The sequence below is a fragment of the Triturus cristatus genome, chromosome 4_2 (assembly GCF_964204655.1).
Source record: "Triturus cristatus chromosome 4_2, aTriCri1.1, whole genome shotgun sequence".
Taxonomy (NCBI): domain Eukaryota; kingdom Metazoa; phylum Chordata; class Amphibia; order Caudata; family Salamandridae; genus Triturus; species Triturus cristatus.
This window is the reverse complement of record NC_140586.1, coordinates 872,381,804-872,406,091: the sequence shown is the minus strand read 5'-3', so window position 1 is coordinate 872,406,091 and position 24,288 is coordinate 872,381,804. Positions and strand designations below refer to the sequence as shown.

At 42.0% G+C, this 24,288-nt stretch overlaps 1 protein-coding gene across 1 annotated transcript in view; it reads right to left on the bottom strand.

Moving 5' to 3' along the window:
• Positions 1 to 24,288, bottom strand: part of DPH2 (diphthamide biosynthesis 2) — a 127,859-nt gene that overhangs the window by 70,451 nt on the left and 33,120 nt on the right. Inside the window, exon 2 of the mRNA XM_085602879.1 lies at positions 20,909 to 21,089. Coding sequence (XP_085459005.1) covers positions 20,909 to 21,088 — 180 coding nt within the window. The 5' untranslated portion in view covers position 21,089. The remainder of the gene's footprint in view (positions 1 to 20,908; positions 21,090 to 24,288) is intronic.

Sequence of the window (24,288 nt, the reverse complement as noted above, 5' to 3'; positions counted from 1 at the left end):
AAATGTATCACTGTAGCTTTGTATGGAGCCGGTATATGGGGGCATGTGGATGTTAACTCCATCCAGGTAGCTGAAAATATTTTTTGGAGGTTTTTACAAATGGTCCCAAACAGTACGTCCTCTTTCATATGCCACGCAGAACTAGGGTTGCTATATCTGGAAGATATTATAAAGATCCAACCGGTCTTGTTGTGGCATAGGGTATGGACAATAGAGGAAATGAAGTTTAATCGTCTGATTCTTACAGATTGCATGGGTCTGGATGGGGTGAAACAAGTCAGATGGTTGCTATATGTCAAATCGTTTTTATATAATCTGGGCCACCAAGATGTTTATGATGAACCCCTTTCCATGCATAAGGATAACAAGGAAAGATCTTTAAAAAGAATGTTTAAGTTTTTTGAGTGAACAGAGGTTATGTGTGGAAATGAATAAAACAACGGTGCAGGCACATAACCTCATATTAACAACTTTTACATTGCAACCGTGCCTAGACCTGATAACACGTGATTATGATAAATTTTTATTGATGCGATTTCGTCTGATGTAAATGACTGGTCGAAAGAACTGTGTAATTGCCCATGCGATGATACCTCTGGACAATCAACTATACATGTGGTATTCTTTTGTACATTTTATTCAGTATAGAGGAAACTATGGATTACCCCTGTTTTGAAAACATTTGGTATGAGGCAATGCTGCCCAGCATTCATGGCCCTACAACAGCTAGGGACAGAATTTGTGATAGCTTCTGTAACCACTTTTCTAAAAAATATTTTTAAGTGTAGGAAATCTATCATGATGTAATGAGAAATGAAATAGTGTTTTTTGAATTCGGTCGATTATTCTACTGATAATATAATTATATGTTTTTAACAATTTTAATATGTTTTTATGTACTTCTATGGTTATTTCTGTAACCGAGAAAAGTGTTATTGAATGTATTTAACGAATACATCACTGCAAAGCGTTTTACAGTAAATATGGATAAAACAAAAATCTTGTGTTTTGGGAAGAAGAGTACAAAGTTTAGTTGGTACTTGGGTCAAACTAAGTTAGATACTGTAAATGAATATAAATACCTCGGAATATGGTTTAAAAGGTATTTGAAGTGGGATACCCATCTGGAAGCACAGAAACTAAAAGCGCATCTTGCGGTATGTGGGTTGAAAAGATTTGACTATAGCTATGGCGATAGGTCACATAAACCTCTATTGACCGCCTTTAAGGCTATGGTTCCGCCACAATTCCAATATGGGGTAGAGGTTCTATGCATTGATGGGAAAAGCTCATGGGACAAAGAGGAGGGTAAATGTCTAAAATCCCTGCTGTCCCTTCCAGGGTCGGCGATGATTCAGGCAATTAGATTGGAATTGGACCTACCTTCATGGAATGTCCAGGTCCAGTCAAGCTTGCTTAGATTCTGGAACCGCCTGGATATGGGGGAAGTCACCAAGGTATCACAATGGTGTATGAAGGAAATTCAATCCAGTGAGTTAAAGTGGGCGAAAGCAACAAGAAGGAAACTCCTGACCATTTGCGATTACCTAATGGTGGACATTGACCCCATGACACTCCAAATTAATGTGATAAAGAATGTGCTTAAAGTGCAGGGTAAGGTATGCTCGAGGGCAATAGATCTAAAGTATTTGAGAGAAAAAGACTCTGTAAAGTTTATGAGCGCTGGATGGGAGAAAGACTCCAGCTTTCCATATATGGATTTGCTACCTAACCGTTGGCTAAGGAAAGAAGTCTTTAAGTTAAGAATAGGAATCAATCCGCTATTTATAAATAGCGGAATAAAAGCTGCCCTTTTTACTTCCGGATGGTAAATGCGTGTGTAAAATAGGAATGAAGTGTGATATTTTGCACCTTTTATTGGATTGTTATCTGTTTTTAAATCTACGTAAAGTGTTTCTTCGCCCGATATTTTTAAAATATGATGTCAATGAGCGCTCGCAAGCACGTGATCTTTTAGTGGAAATGGAAAATCTTGACATTACGATAGCCATTGGGAAATTTATGCAGGGGGTTTATAAATTTATAAACTGAGTAGAGACTCATGAAAAGGCCAATGCTTATTAATTCTAATGAATTTTGGTTTTAATTGTGTAAATGCAGTTTTATGACAGTAGAATTTTTATAGTAAATGGAAAGAATTTGTGTTATGACGATTTTAGATGATAAAATATGTATTGTGGTTTATAGATCAATTGGTCTAAATAAACTTTACTTTTGACTTGACTTGAAAGTGTTATTGAATTGAATAGTAATGGGTTTATTGAATTGGTTTGGTGATTATTGATTTATGTTTTAACACTTTATGTTGAGTTGTGTTGCGTTTTATGTTGTCAATTGGTTTAAAGACTTCCGGGACGTAGGAAGTTGGTTGCCCTGTATGTAGACGGGGAAATGAGTGGCAAGTGAAATCGCACAGTGTATTGTCTGGTTGCCCTGTATGTACACGGGGAAATGTGTGGCAAGTGAAGTCGCACAACGCATTGTCTGGTTTCGAGGGGATAACATCGTCGTGTGTTATCGGTAGGGACATTTTCTGTGTGAACGTTCGTGAGTGAAATAGCAACAGGTTCTCTCGTGAAACTCTGGCCTTCCTTAATTCTCAGGAGCAGTGTAGTCTCCACATGTGTTTTATCCCCAGAGAAACGGTTAGCCTTTTTGCTTCTTAGAAGGGTAAGGTAGAGGGAAGTGTTAATTTATCGGCGAAACTGAATAATTCTGTGGTAGGGTAGAGATGAGCGCTGCCTACTGGAAATACAGAATTCTTGTGTAAATAAACAAAACTATCTCTTTGGTTTAGCGAAACACAATGGTGGTGTTTTTATGTTGTTACTAACAGATTTTGATTAAAGAAAATGTAAGAAAAGTTTGCCGATAAAATTTGTAAAGGAGGGGGTCAGCAGAAGCAAGAGTAGCGAGAAACGCTGACGTCAGGATGACCGCGCTGGGATTGGCCAGCCATAGAGAGACGAAGCTTTCACAGATTGGTGCGTTGGTGTGAGCCGCGCTAGGAGTGGAGAATTTGCCAGTGTGACGTAGACGCCCCGGATTGGTGCCTTAGTGTGAGTCGCACTGGGATTGGAGAGCATACGGAATAGTTGCAAGGGAAGTGATTTGAAAAGTCTAGTGATTCAGAACCAAATGAAAATAAAAATGATGTACTACGATCCACCTGAGAAAGAGAAAAAATCATGGTTTGGGAAAATTAAAAGTCTATTTAAAAGGGATAAGCCGATTATGACTAGGGAAGGAGAGATACTTCCTCCACCGAAATCGCCTGCATCTTTTATGGTAGCAAAATATGGGTAGCATACATGCATTTGGCTAGAGAATTGGGCCAAGTATACAAAAGAGGATGGAGTTCTAGCGTTTCCAGAGAGTGGTTTGTTTAGTTTAGCTGTATTAAGAAACTTAAGAGAAAGAATGATGAGGTTAGAACCGAGACCTAGACCTACTCAGTTTGAGGCTTTGACGGAGTGGGAAGAAGAGATGTATGAAAGGAAACGGCATCGGAGTGGAAGAAGGTATAATTAATTACATGTTTGGTAGACAGTGTGAGCAGGAAAGTCATGAGGACCAAATGAGAATATGGCGGAATGCAAACATGATTGATGGTATGTTTCCTTTGAGAAATACTGAAGAGACAAGTGGCAGAAAGTGTACAGAAAAGAGAAACAATACAGGGTCAGAAGGTTATAAATATGGTGTGAGTGAATCGGAGGATGAAGTGCTAGAGGACATGTTTTATAAAAATCCTCCCCTGTATCAACCAAATTCTACGTTGCTGACGCCGAGTGCGCCGGTGAAAGAAACCATGCTAAATAAAAATCTTGAGCAAACGCCACCTGACTTAGGGAAAAATAATCCATTTCGAGACTCTGAAATGGCTCAACCTGTTAGGACTGGAAATGAAAATTCGGTTGAACTAGCTAGAACTACTCTGGAATTAACTGAGAAAATTTGAGAATTAACCAAAAATATGGAAACAGTGACTGTACCTGTAACTATAGGGCCTGTAATGCCTGTCTTTGATAAACAGAAAGATAGTGAGCATTGTTTAACAGTTCCCTACAATAGTAGTAAACAAATTGAGACAGAAAGAAGTGGATCTGGAGGAAATGCATGGAAAAATATGGCAGGAACATCAGGTTTAAGTACTCCTAAAATCTGACTGTAAATCAAAGTCCAGCAAGTAAGACACTGATGACAATAGAATCGGCAACAGAAACCCCAGAGAGAAATACGGAGAGAATAAGAAGTGAAACAATCCCTGTAGGGCCCACTTCTGAAGAATTAAGTGATTGGTTAAGAAGTTTACAGCGAAAAGATACAGAACCTCAACCTTTAGATGTGGCAAAATTAAAAGTAACCTTGGAAGAATTAATAGTAGGGACTATGCCAACTGAAAAATTATAAGCATATCAGGATTAGGAGCTAATGTTTCTCTGCAAAAGTATAACCTGGAGAGCGAGGAGTTTGCATGAGAAACTGGAAGAGACAGCGAGTGAAATGGGTATTGACTTTGAGGAAATAAGATCATTACAGAAACCATATAGAGTAGATTTTTCTGAGAAGGATAATGAAAATCGGAATACTGCAGGGAGATGGACTCAAATTAAAGAACTGATTGCCTTGTTAAGGAAATGGGGTGATGTAGATAGGTGGAAAAGTAGATGGTTTCGAAAAAGAGAGGACACGACAAATAAGGCTTTCTCGGCATTTCCAGTAAGAGAAAAGGAGCCAGTAGTAACTGAATGTCCCATGAGGGAGATCCCAGGAGGAGGTTATGTACTTGTTCCCTGGACTAGGCAGGACATTTTGTCATTTACCAATGATTTCCCGAGGTTAAGAGAAAAACCAGTTGAGTGGTGCCGACAGGTAGAACGGTTTGTTAAATTATCGAAAGTGTTGTGGATAGATCTGAATGGTCTTTTTGATATAATTGTACCTGCAGATTTATGGGCAGAATGTAAAATTACAATAGGTTGGCCAACTCAAGAGTACCCATGGGATCCTAAGACGGGAGCCCCTGATCCGGAGGTAATGAGGAAATATAAACAGGTAATTACTTTTTTGAAAAACAAAGTGCCGCCAAAGGAAACTGATTGGGTAAAAATTGATAGAACTCACCAAGAGGTTAAAGAATCTTTTCATGATTATTATGAAAGGTTGCTGTTATCTTTTAAGCAATACAGAGGTGATGAGAAATTGAGCGAGAAGGATTTAAGTCATTTTGTATATCGATTTGTTTATGGTTTAAGACCCGAGGTAAGCGAAATGATCAAACAGCATACAGTGTGACCTCAGGGACCACATTCATTGGGGGAACACGCTTGGTAGGTGGAGCAGTGTGCGACCAATTAGACTTAACAGCATACAGTGTATTGGCAGAATAAAAAGATAGATGAAGTGTTACGACATGCAAAATATTTTAGTGATGAAATCGAAGCCAAACAACGCAAACTGAAAGAGAAGGCGATGTGGGCACAAGTTAAGGTAGCGGAGAGACAAGAAGCCCAGCTGATTGAGCAAGCTAACGGCATGGGCCAAGTTAGACAAAAACCTAATATTGGGAAAGGAAAGGGACAAATCAGCTTAGAGGAAGCAAAAAAAAAATGGCCATGTCATAATTGTGGAAAATTAGGGCATTGGAAATCAGAGTGTAAATTGCCCCAGAGTGCTAATGGTGATAATGCATCATTGAATCCGCAGGTGCAGAATGAGGTGAGTTGTCAACCGCCGCGACAGCAGCAGGTTGTTACCCAACAGTGTCAGGTGCCAAAGCCACCTTTTCCACAGAACGTAAATCCTCAGAGATACAGTAATGAGACAGGATTCTACACCGAGGAACAAGTAACAAAGCTACCACGTGCTAGTGCTGTTTCGCAGTATTGGCTGCAGCGCGATGAGAGTAAGTCAGAAGAGAGTTATTGACGGTGCCAAGGAGAGGAAGAGGAGTGCGTACTTGGCGCAACTCTAGAGGTAGACCAGACAGGACCCTTTGTGGATGGAAAAGTAAATGATGAAAATATAACTTTCCTTGTAGATACTGGTGCTACTCGTTCAACTGTTAGATCAGCTGAAGTTAAAAATCTTACTCTCTCTGGTGACACAATCCAAGTAGTTGGAGTCTCAAATAGACAGATAAAAACTTATCTTACTGATCCTGTTAAAGCTAAAATAGGGAAATTCACAGACCTGCATCGATTTGTCGTGTGCGACACTAGCCCCGTGAATTTGTTAGGGAGAGATTTATTGTGCAAAATGAATTGCACGATCTTCTGTACCCCTAATGGCATAGCTTTTGAAACTCCTGATGAGGATGTACTGTATAGAAAGACAATGGCAAATTCGGAACCTGAAACTACTGAGGCATTTGTTGTATTTGATACGGAGGAATTGCCTCAGGAATTGAAGAAAACGGTGAAACTCGAGGTATGGGATTTCAGAGGAGAAGATATGGGATTGAAGAAGAGAGTAGATCCTTTGAAAATAACGGTAAAAGAAGGAGTAAGCTATCCGATTATTCCCCAGTATAAATTGACACCAGAAATAATTGCAGGAGTGACGCCTGTAATAGACAAGATGATTGAACATGGAATTCTGAGAGAAATAATGAGTAGTCCATGTAATTATCCGATCACGGGTTTAAAGAAGCCTAACGGAACGTTCAGGATAGTAGAAGATTTTAGAAAAGAGAATAAAATTGTTGTGCCCGGTTGTCCCATTGTACCGAACCCTTTGGTAATCCAATATCAGATTTCCCATGATGCGGAATGGTACACAGTTATCGACCTGTGTCATGCTTTCTTTTCTATCCCATTACACCCCGATAGCCAACACATTTTTGCGTTCCGGTTCGGCGAACGTACTTTGGCATGGTGCCATATCCCACAGGGGTATACAGAAAGTCCATCGATAATTAATCAGATTCTAAAGAAGTCCCTAGAAGATTTGAAAATGCCGGAAGTTCAGTACTCATGCAATACATCGATGACCTATTGGTGGCATCGAAGATGCGAGAGGCATGTGTGGTGGACACAGTTTTTTTTTTTTTTTTTAGACTTATATAGCGCACGGCTGCCCCAGCCAAGGGGCGTCCCGGCGCTGCGAAAAAACCTAATGCAGAGAGAGAGGAACGCAAAGAGAGAGAAGCAATTATTGAAAAAGGTGAGTTTTGATAGCCTTTCTAAAGGTCAAAAGGTCCTGCATGCCACGGATGGTTTCCGGAAGACTATTCCATAACTTGGCAGCCAGGAAGCTAAAGGATCGGCCGCCTACTCTGGTCAGTCTGATGCGAGGAATGGTCGCAAGATGTTGTCCCTCTGATCGAAGCGACCTCCTAGGAGTGTACTCCGACAGGAGGGGGCACAGCATTGGGGGAGAGGCGGTTTTAAGGATTTTAAAGGCTAAACATAGTGCCTTAAACTGGATCCTTTTGCCCACCGGGAGCCTGTGTAATTTTTTCAAGGCTCCGGTCGTCGAGGATTGGCGAGGAAGACCTACCAGCACCCTGGCAGCCGCGTTCTGGACTCTCTGTAGTCTGGAGATTTCGGCAAGGTTCGCCCCTAATAAAAGAGAACTGGCATAATCCAATCTCAAAAGGATGGTCGCCTGAACAATTGTCTGGCGGGTGTGGCAGTCGAAGAACCTCAAAATAGGTCTGAGGTTACGTAGAATGCCGAAGCAGGTGGCCGCCACCTTTTTAGTATGGTGCGTAAACCTCAGTGCCGAGTCCACCCAGACTCCCAGATTTTTAACGCATTCCTTAGGCTTAGGAGGTTCGCCCAAGACATCAGGCCACCAGCTATCACCCCAGGACGCGGTATTCTTCCCCAGGAGCAGTATCTCTGTTTTCCCCGCGTTGAGTTGGAGAAAATTCGCCGTCATCCAGTTGGTGATGTCAGTGAGTGTCTGTTTAAAGCGATAAGCCTCCAGACCACTGTTATCATTGAGAGCCACCACCAGCTGGGTATCGTCAGCGTAGGATACCAATGCCAGTCCGCTCCTTCTAGCCACCTCTGCAAGGGGGCGGACATAGACATTGAACAGGGTAGGGCTCAGGGAAGAACCCTGCGGCACTCCCTGTCCGATGTTATGCTCCTTCGAGATGTAAGGGGGGGTGGAGACTCTGAAAGACCTGTTGGAAAGAAAGTCTCTGAACCATCCTAAAGCTATCCCTGTAATACCAATTTCCTCCAATCTCGTCAGAAGGACCTCGTGCGACACCGTGTCGAAGGCAGCACTGAGGTCCAGCAGGACCAGTGCTGCCGTTCCGCCGCTGTCGAGGATGGTACGGAGGTCCTCTGTGACGCTGAGCAGGGCTGTCTCAGTGCTGTGACCAGCTCTAAATCCGTGTTGGGAGTCATCCAGAATGTTGTTGGATAGGAGGAAATTGGTCAGAATGTTATTGACGTGAGCCTCGATGATTTTGGCTGGCCAGGGAAGCAGGGAGATGGGCCTGAAATTTTCAGGAAGCATGGGATCTAAAGTGGGTTTTTTTAAGATGGGGGAAACCCATGCCTGCTTCCATTTAGAAGGAATGCTGGCAGTAGAGAGAGACAGGTTAATAGTGCCTCGAATATGTTCAGTAATGAGTTCATGGGCTTCGCAGAAAGTCTCCGGTTTTAAGGGATCCGCCGGGGAACCAGATTTAATTTTCCTACAAATTTTTTGAAAGCTCTCTTGCTCAAGAATAGGAAAAGAGGAAAGAGAAGGTCTGGTAGGATCCAGAGTCACTGAAAGCTGCGGACATTTAGGGAAAGTGTCATAAATTTTCCTAATCTTATTGGTGAAGAAATTAGCCATATTATTGCAAAGGTCAGGGGAGACAGTGGTAGTGATTGCAATTTTTTTCGCCGTAAGATCTTTCAGAATTTTAAAAACAGATTTAGAGGTGTTGGAGGTACTGTTGATTTCATCGGCGTAATATGCCGCTCTTGTTCTGCACACCTTTCGGTGATAGGTTTTCTGGAGAAGGGCATAATTCTGTTTGAGGTTGGCATCGTAGTTTTTTCTCCAGCCCCTCTCCGCCTTTTTGCATTCCTTTTTCAAAATGGTTAGTTCAGAGTTGTACCAGGGACTAGCCGTATGGGTACGGGCCTTGATCCACCTGGCAGGGATCAGGGTGTCTAGTGCCTGGGTGATCCAGAGGCAAAACTGGTCATACCTTACGTCAAGGTCCTCACTTAAGGGAGGGGGATTTAGCACCAGGAGTTTATGCAGATCTTCTAAGCGGAGTTTTCTCCAAGGACGTTTTTGGACTAACGGAGTAGGCACCAGAACAGGGCTAGAGTTGCAGGGAATAGACAGTGTAACCAGATGGTGGTCCGTCCAAGTCATAGGAATAGGCGGGTATGCGGATCCACTCGTAAAATTAGTAAGAATGGGATCAAGGAGGTGACCCGCTCTATGGGTGGGACCACTTACGAGTTGAGTGAGCTGAAAAGCAGCGAGATCTGCAAGAAAGGTGGCAACTTTAGGCTCGGTGTCTCTGTCTAGATGTATGTTGAGGTCGCCTATGATCGTAAAATTAGCCGTTTTGGTGATGTTAGTGCCCAGATATTGTAGAAGAGCATTAATGAAGGGTGCGTCGGCGCCAGGGGGTCTATAAATCACGAGGCCAGTAGCGCAGAACTGTGAGTTTGCTTTAATAGAAAAGCGTGCGCTTTCGCTACCCTTAATGTCCACTTTAGTGAGTTGGCAGGCAAGGTGGGATTTGACTATAAGTGCTAGCCCACCCCCTCTTGAGCTCCTGTTCACCGTGTGAGTGGTATAGCCCATAGGAGTAGCTAAATTGCAAACCGAGTCCATATCATCTTGGAGCCACGTCTCGGTCATAAACAGGGCATCAAGGGAGTGATCTATTAAAAGATCATGGATTTCTAGATAGTGTTTTTGCATAGATCTAACATTTAGGTGTCCTAGCCTGAGTGCCTTGGGCGATTTAGGTTTCGATTTAGTGTTGGAGCAAAGTTTGGAGGGGTGTAGCAGGGGGTTTAGAATATGGGCAGGGTTCCTCCTTGTACAAGAACAAGTGGGGTGCTGAAGACTCAGCAACTCGATCTTAGAGTAGCACATCTTACCGTGAAAGATGTAAGAGGGGGAGCAATATATCTAGCGCCTGGCGCTGCCTTAGCGCGGACGGGCGCAGACGGGCAGCTCTTTGGCGGGTCTTCGGCGGGGCTGCGCGCGATCGCTGCGCGCTCGTGGTTCTACGAGGGCTAAATAGCCCCGAGGAAGTCGAGCACTAGAGCGCTAACCGCTCTTCGTGCCGGCCGACCGGAAGTGCCTGGAGGTCCCCACAAAGATTAGCAGGGAGGCGGCTCCGTCAGATAAGGCAAGTCAGTGATGGCGTGTGGTGCAGGGGGATTTAGATTTTGATTTTAAAAAGTACACAGTAAAAAAATCACACAGTTTTCCAACATAAAACACCAATGCACATAAAAACAGAAGCGCTATCAGACTCTTACTGCCAAAGTTGCATTGTTGAATCATTTGGCGGATGGAGGACTTAAAGTATCCCCATCAAAATTACAATTTTGTAAGAAGGAAGTACAATACTAATAGATTGAGAAAGGCCTGAGGAAAGTGGCTGCAGACAGGATCAGAATAATAACAGGAATGAGAGCACCAATGACTCAGAGAGAAGTGAGAATGTTTCTTGGAATGGTGGTATATTGTCGCCAGTGGATCAGCAACTTTTCGCTGATTGCGAAACCTTTGGTACACTTGACAAAAGGTGATGTGAAAGATCCCCTTGAACTAAATAAAGAGGAGACGAAGGCTTTTAGACAACTGAGAGACAGCTTGTGTGAAGCACCAGCTCTTGGAATGCCTAATTACGAAAAAGAATTCGAGCTCTATTGCAGTGAGAGGGATGGATGTGCACTCTCTGTGTTAGTACAAAGGCATGGAAAATTAAGACGACCGGTTGCATACTTTTCGGCTGTACTAGATCCTGTAGCCGTAGCTTTGCCTGGTTGCTTGAAAGCAGTGGCTGCTACCTGTAAGAGTCTGGAGCAGAGTAAAGGAATTGTGATGGGATATCCTGTGAGAGTGTTCGTTCCCCATGATATTGCAATACTTTGGACAAGAAGCCGTACACAATTTACGATGCATAGTCGTCTAACTAAAAATGAGAAGGTCATTCTGGGTGCTACAAATGTGAGCCTTGTGAGGTGCCTTAATGTAAATCCATCAACATTGTTACCTGATGCTGTGAATGTGGAAGTGAAGGATGATGTGGATCATGACTGTTTGGAAGTGCTTGATTTTTGCACTAAGCCGCGTCCGGATATAAAAGATGTGCCTCTGAAAGAAAGTGACTATGTGATGTTTGTGGATGGGTCATGTCTGAGAACTGAAGAGGGAATTCTGAGTGCTGCGTATGCAGTATGTACTGTAGCGGCTGTGTTGGAAGCGTCTTGCCTGAAAGGAGTAAAATCAGCTCAGGTTGCTGAATTGTTTGCACTGACCAGAGCATGCAAGTTGGGAAAGAACCTGCGAGTCACTGTGGTTACCGATAGTCAGTATGGGTTTGGAGTGGTGCATGATTTTGGACAGATTTGGTCTGAAAGAGGGTTCTTGACGTCGAGTGGAACTCCAATCAGGAATGCTGAAGTGGTTGGGAAATTGCTTGAGGCGATACAGCTGCCTAAGCAAATTGCGGTTGTAAAATTTGCAGCCCATTCTAAGGGTACAGACTACGTGTCAGCGGGCAACAAAGTTGCGAATGACATAGCGCAGTATTGTGCGCGGAACCAAAACTCCTCGAATCGGACACGAGAAAAGGAAATGAACTCATGTCCCTTGCTTTTTACTAACACTTTGAGTACCTGGGATGAGGTTAAGCAGTTACAGGAAGAGGCAGGAGAGGAGGAAAAGAAACAGTGGATAAAATCAGGATGTGCACCAAGCGAGGTAGACAAGGTTTGGGTTTATCGTGATGGAAGACCAGTAATGCCTGATGGCATGATCTCTACCATGGCACGGATGTACCATGGACAGGCACATATAGGTAGGGATGCCATGATCAGACTTTTCAAACAGACCTGGTATAATGCCAAGTTCCGGCTTGTAGCTGAGAGCCTTTGTCAAAGATGCCTTATATGTCAGCAATATAATCCAGGAAGAAAAACGGTAGTGAGTTTGGGAACTATAGGACGGGAGGGAGGTCCTTTCACCAGAATGCAGATTGATTTCATTGAAAAGCCCCCATGTAATAGGCTAAGGTATGTTCTAGTAGTTGTCTGCCTGTTTTCACGTTGGGTGGAAGCTTACCCGACTAGAAGGAGCGATGGAGTTACTGTAGCGAAAGTCCTATTGAGAGAGTTCATTCCTAGATTTGGTTTCCCAGTAACGATTGAATCAGATAGAGGAAAGCATTTTCAGAACTAAATTATAAAATTGATTTGTGAAGCATTGAATGTACAACAGAAACTACTTTGCGCCCATCGCCCAGAGGCTTCTGGAGTAGTGGAACAGATGAATGGCACCATTAAAAACAGATTGGGAAAAATGTGTTTGGCCACAGGTCTAAAATGGCCAGATGTCTTGCCTCTGGTGCTCATGACTATTAGGTCGATTTCTTATAGGAACACTGGCCTGAGCCCCCATGAAATTATTATGGATAGAGTAATGAGACATGTTTTCATTCCTGTCAACAAACTACTGCCTATATCTGATGACTTTGTTTTGGATTATTGCAAGGGGTTGGCTGATACCCCTGATACATTCTGTGCTTCATCAGGTTGGACCGGATGCAACCACCCTTGAAAAGAAGCCAGCTCATGATTTGAGTCCTGGAGACTGGGTGCGAATCAAAGTACATAGAAGGAGAAATTGTTTGGTCCCACGCTGGGGGAAACCACGCCAAGTGATTCTGACCATGACGACTGCTGTGAAGTGTGCCAAGGTAAAGAATTGGATTCATGCTAGTCATACTCTTCGAATCCCTGGTCCTATAAATAGACCCGAGGAAGAGTATTTGGAAGAGTCTGATACCAGTTCTGAGTCAGAATCGGAAGAAACCAGAACAAAACAAACCACAAGAACAGGAGAAGCAGATTTGAGCCAAGTTGTGGAGCCGGAGAACATACCACTAAGGAGACGACTGGAAATTTCCAACACTATCTCCGAATCAGAGACTGAACAGGTGGTAATACAAGAAAGGATAAAAGAAAATATTGAAGAAACTGAACAAGAAATTCTTGATAAAGAAGCACCAAGTGCAAGCACGAGAGAGATTCCGCCCGAAATTATAGAAACAGAAGGTGAGGAATTAGATACAGAGAGAGAGGGTAAGATTATTGCGGAAGACCCCTGAGGAGGTGTAGGGACAACACACATTCAGGTAGAAGAAGGGACAGTTAGTCAGCAAGAAGATTGCGTGGAAGAAACACGAGGAGGGAAAAACGTAGATAGCGAACCTGAGGTCCTGAGAATAAAATCCAACGAAAGCAAAAGTCAAACTGATACGGAATCTGAAGAAAGTGAAGGAGAGAGCCAAGGAGGACGAATCTTGAGGAAGAGAGCTTGGAGAACAGAGCGAGGTGAGAAGGGGAGCAGATTGAAAGAGGAAATTTGGCCTAATAAACTTAAAAGATAAAGATACCGGCTAAAGAGAGTAAAATCTTCTAACGCTGAACAAGTGAATGAAGTGTCTAGTCAAGAGAAATCAGAAGACACTTATCAGGCCCACTTGAAAAGAGAAAAGAGAATAAAGAAACCCAACCAGAAGTACAAATCACCAGAGTGGACGTATGTGGCACTTCCTGATATACAAGAGGAAGCCGACAGCCAAGGAAGTCTAGGAGTGACTGTACAGGAAGTGGTTGAAGAAGAATAAGATTCGGAAATCCTGAGAGTTGTCTTATCTGATATCAGAGAAGAGACGGATGATCAGGAAGTTCTGACCCAGAAAACAGACACAAAGACGATCCATGCACAGATTGAAGTGACAAGGAAAGAGACAGAGAATTTAAAACACTGGACAAGACACGTAACTGAAAGAACCAAGTAGGCACTCAATGCCTTGGGTTTAGACAAAATTAAGCTGTGGATGAAAAGAGGCTAAGTCAAAAGACACTGATCATTTCCGAAATGGCAAACACAGAAAGTAGAAAACCTACATGCGGGTTTCTCCGAAGATGTTGTAAAATGTGTTTTTGTTGTACAGGATTACTAATGCTCCTATGGATCATATTGGCAATAACAATTTCATTTAAGGTTACATTTGAAAGGGTAGAAAACCACACTGAGAACAGGACTAATAGAGAAGAGGTTTATGATACTCATGTTACTAAACTGGTAGATAGAACAGATTTCCATAAGGATAGGTCTATATATGATGTTTCTAATAATGTTTTTTCAAAGTTGCTGTACGAATATGTGAAGACTATGGAAGTCAGAGTTTGCTATGTTTGTATGCAGCTACCTGCATCGGGGTCAGAAGTTGTCACCTATCATCACCTTCCTTTGACATATGTGATAACTTGTAGTGTATTAGCAAGCTTGTTCTATAGAACCGGAAAATTTGAATATTATTATACTGATGTAGATAATGTTTTCTCTCAGATACCTGTAGTCCCCGAACTAAACAAGGTGATTCCTGGTAGAAACCTAGGTGAATTTTTCTTAGAAACTAGAGAATTAACTTTAGAAGAATTGTTTAAGAATAATCTTATTTGTAGTCTGAGAAAAGAAGAAAAATCCTTCCTGAACATGGTAGAGGAGAGGAGAATTAAGATGCAAAGAAAAGTGTCTGGGGAAAAGATGGAAACAACATGTTGGGATGCTGAAAAGGAAAAACATTTAAAGGGAGAAATAAATCCCGCAATGGCTTTGGATTGGCCTCAGAAAGGGGAATTGTGCATCAGTAGAGATAACACTGTTTATGATAATTACTTTGTAGGTGCAAGTGAATGCCATGACATATATAAAATCATAGGAGGATGGGGATTTAAAGGAGGAAATGATCCGGTATTCCCTGGAATATATTACGTCTGTGGGAACAGGGCTTATTATAGGTTACCGGACCACTGGTATGGTACATGCTACCTAGGTCTGGTCTTCCCAAAAATATTTCATGTGGGAAGGGGAGAGGACGGTTTGCACTAGATAGGTACACATCTAACACGTAGAAGGAGGGAGAGTTGGTCAGAAATGATAGAGGATATTTTCGGATCACTGATACCAGCCGTTGGAATATCTCTGAATGCACATAAAATTAGAAAATTGTCTACAGTTGTGGAACGCTTATCGACAAGCACAGCTGGAGGGTTCTTAAAGGTAAATACCGAAATGGTTGCCATGAGAGCCATGATTATGCAAAATCGACTTGCCCTTGATATTATGTTAGCCAAAGAGGGAGGAGTCTGTGGAATGCTGTAGGTACAACATTGCTGTACTTATATTCCTGACGAAAGCCAAAATTTGAAGAAATACATTAAGAATATAACTGATTTGCATGAGGAAATTGTTCCATTGGAGGTTGAAAGTGTTTGGGAGAAACTTGGTAAAAGTTTTTCTACTATAAAGAGTTTATTAACAAAATTAGGTAGTTCATTTGTAGGTAGAATACTAATACCAGTGACTTGCGTGGTCATACTGATACTGATTTTAAGATTAGGGTGTGTATGTATAAAAAGAAGAAAATTACAAAATAGAATAAAAAGAGAAATTGTGAAAAGAAAGGAGATAGAAATAAGAGAAAGTGAAGTAGGAGATATAGAACTAGAAGAATGTAAAGAAAACATGTACAAGAAAACTAGAGAAGATGAGATGGGAGATACTATGATGTAACCTAACAAAATGTAAGGGAAGAGAGTAATCATTTCTGTGAAAATTGACATTTATTGGGATTTGTGGTGATGTTAAAAATCACCGAAGGGGGGATTGATGGAGCAGGTAAAGCAAAATGTTGTATACCTCCTCTATTTTGCATGAAATTTAATTACGTAATCATTCTAAATATTAACTTGTACTAACTTGTGTAGAGTGGTAAGACTAACCAACAAATTACACCTTAATAAACACGAAATACACGTGGGTCTAAAATGCTAATTGCATGGCAAATAATTAAATGATTAACTGTGGTACGCAAACTAACTTTAGGATGTGTTGAAATAGAGAGTAGCATGATTCATGTTGTTTTTGTAATGGTTTGTGCTTCCAGTGCTGCAGAATGGGGAGTATTATTGCTTTAAATGTTGCTACAAGCTAGGAAAATACTAATATATATTGGGATTAGTGCGGGTTTAACATTAGAATCTTCATTTCTATATCTTAATTACTGTTATGTTTGTTTTTGCTTAAGTTGGCACTCGGGCCTACTGGGCCGCAGGACTTAAAATGGAGTTCGGAAGTGGCCACCGTCATGTGAGCGCGATGTCTACTGCGCAGACTCGGATGGCTCTGAAGATCTCCAAGTTACCTCCGACGAGAAACTTAATGTTCCTTGTCAAGGATAGGAACATGGAGAATTGCCAAGATGAAGACTAGTGTGAATGACCGAGGGGACAATGAAAGACCTGTACAAGAAAGCTTACATGTTGTTACTTCGGAACTTTTGCCTGTGAAACTACCAAAAAGAATACAATTGAGAAATGTCATGGGAAACAGGCACACCTGGGAATATTCAAGAGACTTGCAAATTTTAGAGGATTCAGCCAATCAGAACACTTTCTACCCCTAAATTGCTGCACATTGTCCTGAAAGTAAGGAGAAAAAGAGTATAAAAGAAAGGGATTTGGAAAAGGGGTGGCTGCTGTTGGTGTGGAGGATTGATTTGCGGGGTTATTGGTTCGTTGATTCGATCGCCCGGTCCTTTGGCTGAATCATGGGGACTGCGTCGAGCTGTAGGAGATTTCCTGGATTTTTCTGGGTTTCTTTTAAGATAAAAGGACGATTCCATCTGAAGGGATTTTTGATTATTGCTGTGGGCTGGCGGGTTCTTCTGAAGGTGGTCGCCAATGTTCAAAATTTTGGTAAATATGAATGTTATGTCAAATTTATGTTAAATATCAAAGATTGGAAATCGCTCAATAGAGAAATTATTTGAACTGTAATCCTGAAAATGGCGATACAGAGTGACCTAATTATATAAACTAAAATTTGATTAACAAGAAACGAGTTTGTGAATCTTTAATAAGGTATTGAAAGTTAACCAAAAGGTTCCGGAGCTTTAAATGTGTTTTAGCTAGTTCTAAATCACCATCAACCAGTCCAACTAATTGGTCCATCGACCAAGTGGTGGAGTGCCTTGATGTCAAAGTTAGGATTCTACAGGTACAGATGTATATAATGTATATAATGTAAAGGAATTACTCCCGATAGGTAACAAGGTACCCCCACATGTCCAGCGCTTCTTTTCTACTGTGTGCAGATTCAAGCGAGACGTACGAGTGTTGGTGTTATGGGCCCCACCAATGAATGAATGTATGAATGAGTTAGTGTGGTGACGAGTCTGCGACATACGGGGAATATGTAAATTTGCCCTTTTCCACTAGACCACCTACAATAAATCTCTTCAAGACATATCCTGTTTCCAGCATCTTTACTACACCGTAATCCAGTTTCAATTCGATTTATCATGATAAAACAATTCTTCCCAGAGTTTCTTTAACTGTAAGTGAGTTTCAGATCTTGAGGAAAGGGTCAGTGGTAAATTGGAGTCGGCGGCTGCCGGAAGGGGGCAAGTAACAGTTCTTTTTCGGAACCTCCACTTATTTTTCCACCTCAGGCTTTAACAGAGTCCAAGAGGAGCAAAACATACAAAGCGGAAAGGCGGAGGAAGAGTAAGGTGGTAAAAATGTCACAAAGGAGACAGCAGGAACCATGCAAGAGTGGGATGAAGGGGCAGGGAGTGTCAAGAAGTGGATTAAAAAGGTCTGAGCTGGATTCCAGACTATACAATCTTGGTATTCGGTGCACCGGTGCCAAGCTTTGGTCACCGACACTTATTCTTTTACAAATTAAGCACTGGATAGAGCTGCTGCCTTGCTTTACTCCTTGAAGTGTTATAAAGCAGTAGCCACAAAGAAGGTGGGTTACAATACGTCTGTAACACACTGGTCCTTCATGCCAGCTTACGGCTGTGGAGTATGGTTACAATTCCACCTGTTCTCTGCACAACATCATAAGGCTGTGACAGTATGAAATATTAAAACACCCAGATTTGAAAGCGCAGAATAACTGGGGACCTGATGCATCATGAGACGCCCAAACACCCAGATTTAAAACTGCAGAATATCTGGCAGCCTATGACAGTTTGAGACACCAAAATGCCCAGCAGTATGCATGACCCGGATCAGATATTAAACCCTTCTTCTGATAAAAAGAGGGTTTACCCTTGCTTGGTTTATGTAAAAAAAAAAAAAACAACTTAGAAATTCACTGAAAAAAACAAAGATTAAAGGGCTGTTACAGTTAGGTGAAAATTTCAGTTAAAACTTATGGTTTTAAACTTAATAAAACCACTGAAATTCACTTGTTATCTCAAGTAACTAAAACTCATGCCCTGAAGTAACTATAACTCGTGCCCCTGCCATGTACAGTGATGTCATCAATGATGTCATTTCAGATGTTGCTGTGATCTTATCAAAGGAGTCATTGAGCATGTCATGAGTAAAGAAAAGCGTGAGGTCATAAGCAGTGCGTGGGGAGGGCACAAGTTATAACTACTTTAGAGGACAATTTATAGTTACTTGAGATACCTATAACTGGTGGATTTCGGTGGTTTTGTTAGTTTAAAAGGACATGTTTTAACTGACATTTGCACCTAACTATAATGTCCCTTTAGCCGTTGTTTTTTTAAATGAATTTCTAAGGGTTTTTTTTATGCAAAGTAAGATATTACCATACCTAACTATACTGTCACTGTAACCTTAGATTTTTTTCAAGAATTTATAGGGTCTATCCACTCGCAGGTGCACACAGCTGATTATGTAATGTTCCAATACGTTGTAAGTAATGCAGAACTACTGACTTTGTCATAGGGCCAGAACACCAAAATATAAAAAGTGGGCCTATTAGCTTCATGAAGGGATCAGCATATTGACATATAAAAGAAAACCTATTACCCTCGTCAAAAGTCACCAATAGCTATAATCAAATTTACATTTTATAATTTCATACATTGCAATGTTCAATAAAAGTGTTAGAATTGTTATTTTAATAAAGCCATATTAAAAAAAAAAATCAACATGTTGTTGAGTCTTTCTTTTAGTTTTTTAGGGCCACAAAATGCAGCCATAGAACCCACCAAAAGAGGGCTCCTGCTCCTCATTTATTATTACTTTTATTTTGGATTCTTTATCTCATCTTTTTTTAGGTGCCCCGGTGCCCACCTGGGGCATCCACACCATTTTTAGGTCTCGCCTGACCCAGCGCATGCGCTGGTCTGGCGAGACATTTTGTGAGGGCTCCAAAAAGTGCTACCAGGCCAGCCTAGAGCTACAGTGCACGTGCGCGGGCGTCGCGCTTTACCGCTATTACTTCCACATTCGCGGCCGCCTTGATGTTTGATCGCGATCGCGATCACTTTCGCGGCCGCACAGGCCGCTTTGATGTTCTCCGTGAGGCTTCAATAGATTGCAGCAATTAAAACAAGCATTGGCACAGCCAACAGGTCTCGCTTTTGGGACCTTATAAGTGTTTAGTTATGCAACTGTTGCATGGCTAAACACTTATAAGGTCCCAAAGGCGAGACCTATTGGCTATGCCAATGCTTGTTTAAAATTAGGGGTTGCTAGGGGAGAATCAGGACCCGCAGCCACTACCAGCTCCATGCTAGCAACCATACCAGTGGTGCCAGTGGGAGTGAGCAATTTATTTTGATTGGGTGCTTACCAGGGACACCAACAATGCATGAATCGTTGTGTTCATGAGGGGAGCCATTAGCAATCTAGGCCACAATTGGCTCCCCATCCAGCACCCATTGTGGTATTGGCAGGAGCCAACATCATTCTTCTTCGCTCCCACCCGAGGAGCTGATTTCACTGCTCCTGCCTGGGCGGGAGCAAAGGTGTGACTGCTGCCTAGGAGATTGCAAGCACGGTATTCCTACCCTCTCCTGGGCAGAAGACAGCAGTGTTGCAGGAAATTCGGTCCCAGGGACATTGCTTGGTTTTGCCCCCCGAGGGAAATATTACGCCACTTATGCATATTAATATTTATTTGCAAATTCATTGTTTCAAATGTAATGCTGTACACAGTAGCCGAGTGGTACACTAGATCATAGGTGGGGGGGATCAGGTTGTTGTGGAGGTTTGGATGGAAAAATAAGACAACAGCTGAGCTTCTCCTGCTCTCATCAAGCGACATTGTCCCTATATTAGGTGTCCCAGCAACTTCTGTCAAGGCACGTTGGTTATCATTTTCTCTTTATTATACGAAGCATAGCAGCCACTGAGTGAACTATCTCTCTGTAGCGGACTTCTGTTTCAAAGTTTTCCTGTGTAAAGTGCCATTGGTCAGGCCCTCGTCTGCAACAATCACAGACCAGTTGCTTCAATAGCTACAAGATGGTCCTACTTCATTTAGGATTCTTTATTTTTGAGCAATATAACTGTGCAAGAAAAGCACTAACAATTGGCATGGTCTGTTCGTACTACTTCCAATTTCTAGTCCCCTTGCTCCTTTTCCACACATAACCATTCACGCAAAAAAAGAGCCACTCCTTCCTGTCGTTGCAAATTATGGTACTGGGTGAGGACCTATTTTATGTTAAGCAATAATAAGAAATATCGGTCTGTTTTTTAGACAAGGTTTCAACTGACTCAAACAAAAATGCATTTTCTATCAAAGTGAGGAATGTGATTTCTCCACACTCCTCCTCTCTTTCATAAAAAGCATTGAAGTCAGACAAAAATACAAATTTGGTGCTCACCCTCTTGAATTGGTACTGTTGGATGAAGTTGACTGTTTTCTCCATCTCATAAACTTCTTCCAGGTCATCAGCCAGCGTTCTGCCGCAGGTCTCCTTGGCGACCGAGGCATGCTTCATGACCTCAGTGCTGTCGCTGCTGAATTGCATCGCCATGGTCACCCCAAGGTCACTCTCACTCATGCTGAATTTAACAAGAGGACATGAACAGCCTTATTACAGATTTATAACAAGAATTGCGAAGAATACATTTAGTTGGGCTTGTATGATCTCTTTGATGACTTAATTAATGGAATAAAGTTCTTGTCAGGCATTTTTATCAACACTATTCAACAAAACCTATGCATGCTCTGGTCCATAAACTTTAAATAAAATATCTCAGAATGGACAACCCAGTGTAGTGACTATCTAAGTGGATTGTGATGATAACAAATACCATAAAAGGGCCCTTCAGACCTGCTCAAAGCTGCCAGCTTATTGAAAACCAAAAACTATGTGCATTTCACTCACACTTCTTCCTCTATCACACTGCTCAGCGTTGTGTAACAATAAAACAATAACCACACCTCAGTGGTCCCTTATGTAGGACATGGCACCATTTCATACATAGGGTAAAAAACAAAGACAACACTCTTCCAAACACACACCCTATACTATGCTGCCCATGTAAGCAAGGGATTCAGTGCTTCACATAGGGGTAGTAAGCCGTACATAAAGGTAACAATACAATACAATCTGAGCATGGATTATAAAACCGCTGGAAGCCTTTCAGTACTACTATCCTACTTATTACTGCAGGGAATCAAGTATCCCCGGGTATTCTTATCTCAGCTCTTGTTCTGTATCATACTGCTGTAAAAGAAAATCAACAGGAACTGTTACCGCACAGTATCCCAGTACTGAAATGGCAACACCATAAGAAATTTCTATTAAAGGTACACATGATTTATAGTGTAATGATTTTAATTAATCGAACAATAAAGGATGTACCTACTTACTTACTGGGTTCTGCACTTAAAGTATTGAACAGACAAAGTTAATGGGTATTGCTATCACACTGCGCCAGGATCAAAGAACTCTATGGAAGACGTCTCAAGCTGTTCTATCGCACTCAATCCCAACATTGTACAGGGAACGTTACCAGGCATTTATATCAAACTGAAATACAGACCTGAACAATGTCATTAAGCAGTACGACTGCAGTATATCACAGTTTCAACAGAAAACATCACTGGGCATTCCCATCAGTGCTATCGCACTACACCACACTATCGAAAAGACATCGTCATGGGGACCTTCAAACGCACAGTATTACATTATTGCAGAACAATTTTGTATGGAGGACATCCAAGGATGCAGATATTGCAAAGAATCACAGTATTGTACACAGAATTTCCTTTGCCACGCTATCACACTATTCCACAGTATTGTAAAAACAGGCTTAGCAGGTGTGTACCACCACACTGTATTATACAAACACACATTATCTGGCACTGCATTCTCCCTGTGTCACAGTATAAACAGAGCACATCACATTATCTCATAGAGAATATTGCCAGGCTTGTCTATCCTTGCTACCCCTAAAATCTACAGAAAATGTGCTATTGCCCCAGTCTCATACTACTGTACAGAGAATGGTATACAAACTGCATTACTTCCCGTTTTCATAGTTTTGTACAAAGGACATCAAGAGCTTCTACTACTTCACTATTTCACAGTATTGCAGAAAGAATAAGCCCTGCAAAGTTCCACACATCACAGGTTAGCATGTCCCCACATTGCTGTACTAAAATGCTAGGTCATGCATTTAAGCTGCCTGTGTGAATTGCTTGAGGTGCGTATTGTTCTCTGCTGAATGCGGTGCCAAAGGCAGTTGGAGGAGTGTGAGTTGGGGTCAAGGAGAGGTAGGTGGCTGGTTGCTATGGATGCCAAGTCATCTCAGCCTGGGTCCAACATGTTCACTTTATACCCCACAGCCATTTACAGTTAAAGAGGAGAGCAAGACGACTTCTGGCCATCTCCTGGTGAGGCACTAGCCCTCTATGCTCTATTAGTAGTAAAGGAAGTTTACTAATCAAAAGATTATAATAAAACATGTAAAACATCAAAGTCAGCACAAGCATCAAGTGATTGTTAAAAGGTTATAGACACATGATTAAAAGAATAAAAACAGTTTGCTTAGATCAAGTCACGAGTTAAAAATAAAGTTTGTACAGACCACGAAATCAGTGCTTTATAGGCTTGATCTAGTAACTTCATTGGTATTATTATAGCACGATTGCCACTGACACTAAAAAAGTATCTGACCGCCTCGACAGTAGATCTTATTTTTGCTCTTATTAAAAAAAAAAAAAAATAGATCACAGATACATTTTCCTCCATGCTTTCTATAGCCCCTGTAGCGCTGTTTTAATATGTCATGAACATTTAATTTCTTCCTACAACTTAGGCACTGGTGGCACCAATCAACAACATAGAGCTCAGGTCACATGTGGAAGCTGGTGCATTTTTCAACGATCACTAAAAATCCTTCAGGTAATCCATGTCATTGAAGCAGCCACTGTTTACATTTCACGTTTTTCTTTATCTGGCTTTCCACATTTGGCAAGCATGTCCCTCATACTCACACAGAAACAATAGAAATGTCACACAAAAGCAACCACAAAACCTGGCAGCTGTGAGAATATCAATAGGCGCTGCTACTGCACTGCGTTACAGCATTACAAAAAAAAAGATTTTTTAAACAACTAGCATTGATTGCTACTGAGCGGCATCACAAAGCTGAACTCCCTCTGGAAGCACTAGTGATTTCTTCTGCTACTGTTTTTTCCTCCTGAAACGGGGACGTTTGAGGCCTTTGACTATTGAACAGTGCTTGTCCGGCATCCGTGTTCACCGGAAGCTTCCCTGCCACGAGCACTCGTTGTTTGCTGGTGCCGAAGCTCCTGGACCGGTGTGTGTGACGACTGGCTCTACTCAGCCAGAAACCAAGCCAAAGAGCATTGTTTGGTATGTGAAAGGCTGACACAGTCTTGGTCATTTGAAGGAGGTGTCAATTTGTGCATCTCCACTGACGGCGCTCACCTGTGAGGAGGAGGGGGACTAGAGACACTCTCCCGCTCCCACTAATCTGAAAGACGTTCCAAGGCAGACTCGGACTGGACAAATTCAGGGGGGGGCAAAACCAGCCAGCCAAGGACTCTATTTATCACGGCCGCACAGACTGACAATCCGGTCCACACTTGGTATCGGTCAAGTCTAACAAGTGATAAGGACGGTGGTCTGTCTACGCACGCGCAAGACATCGTAGCGAGTGAGCCAGTGAGCCAGTTGTCCCGCGTGCCCTCAGCGCCCAGCCTTCACAGATACGACACAGCCGGAGG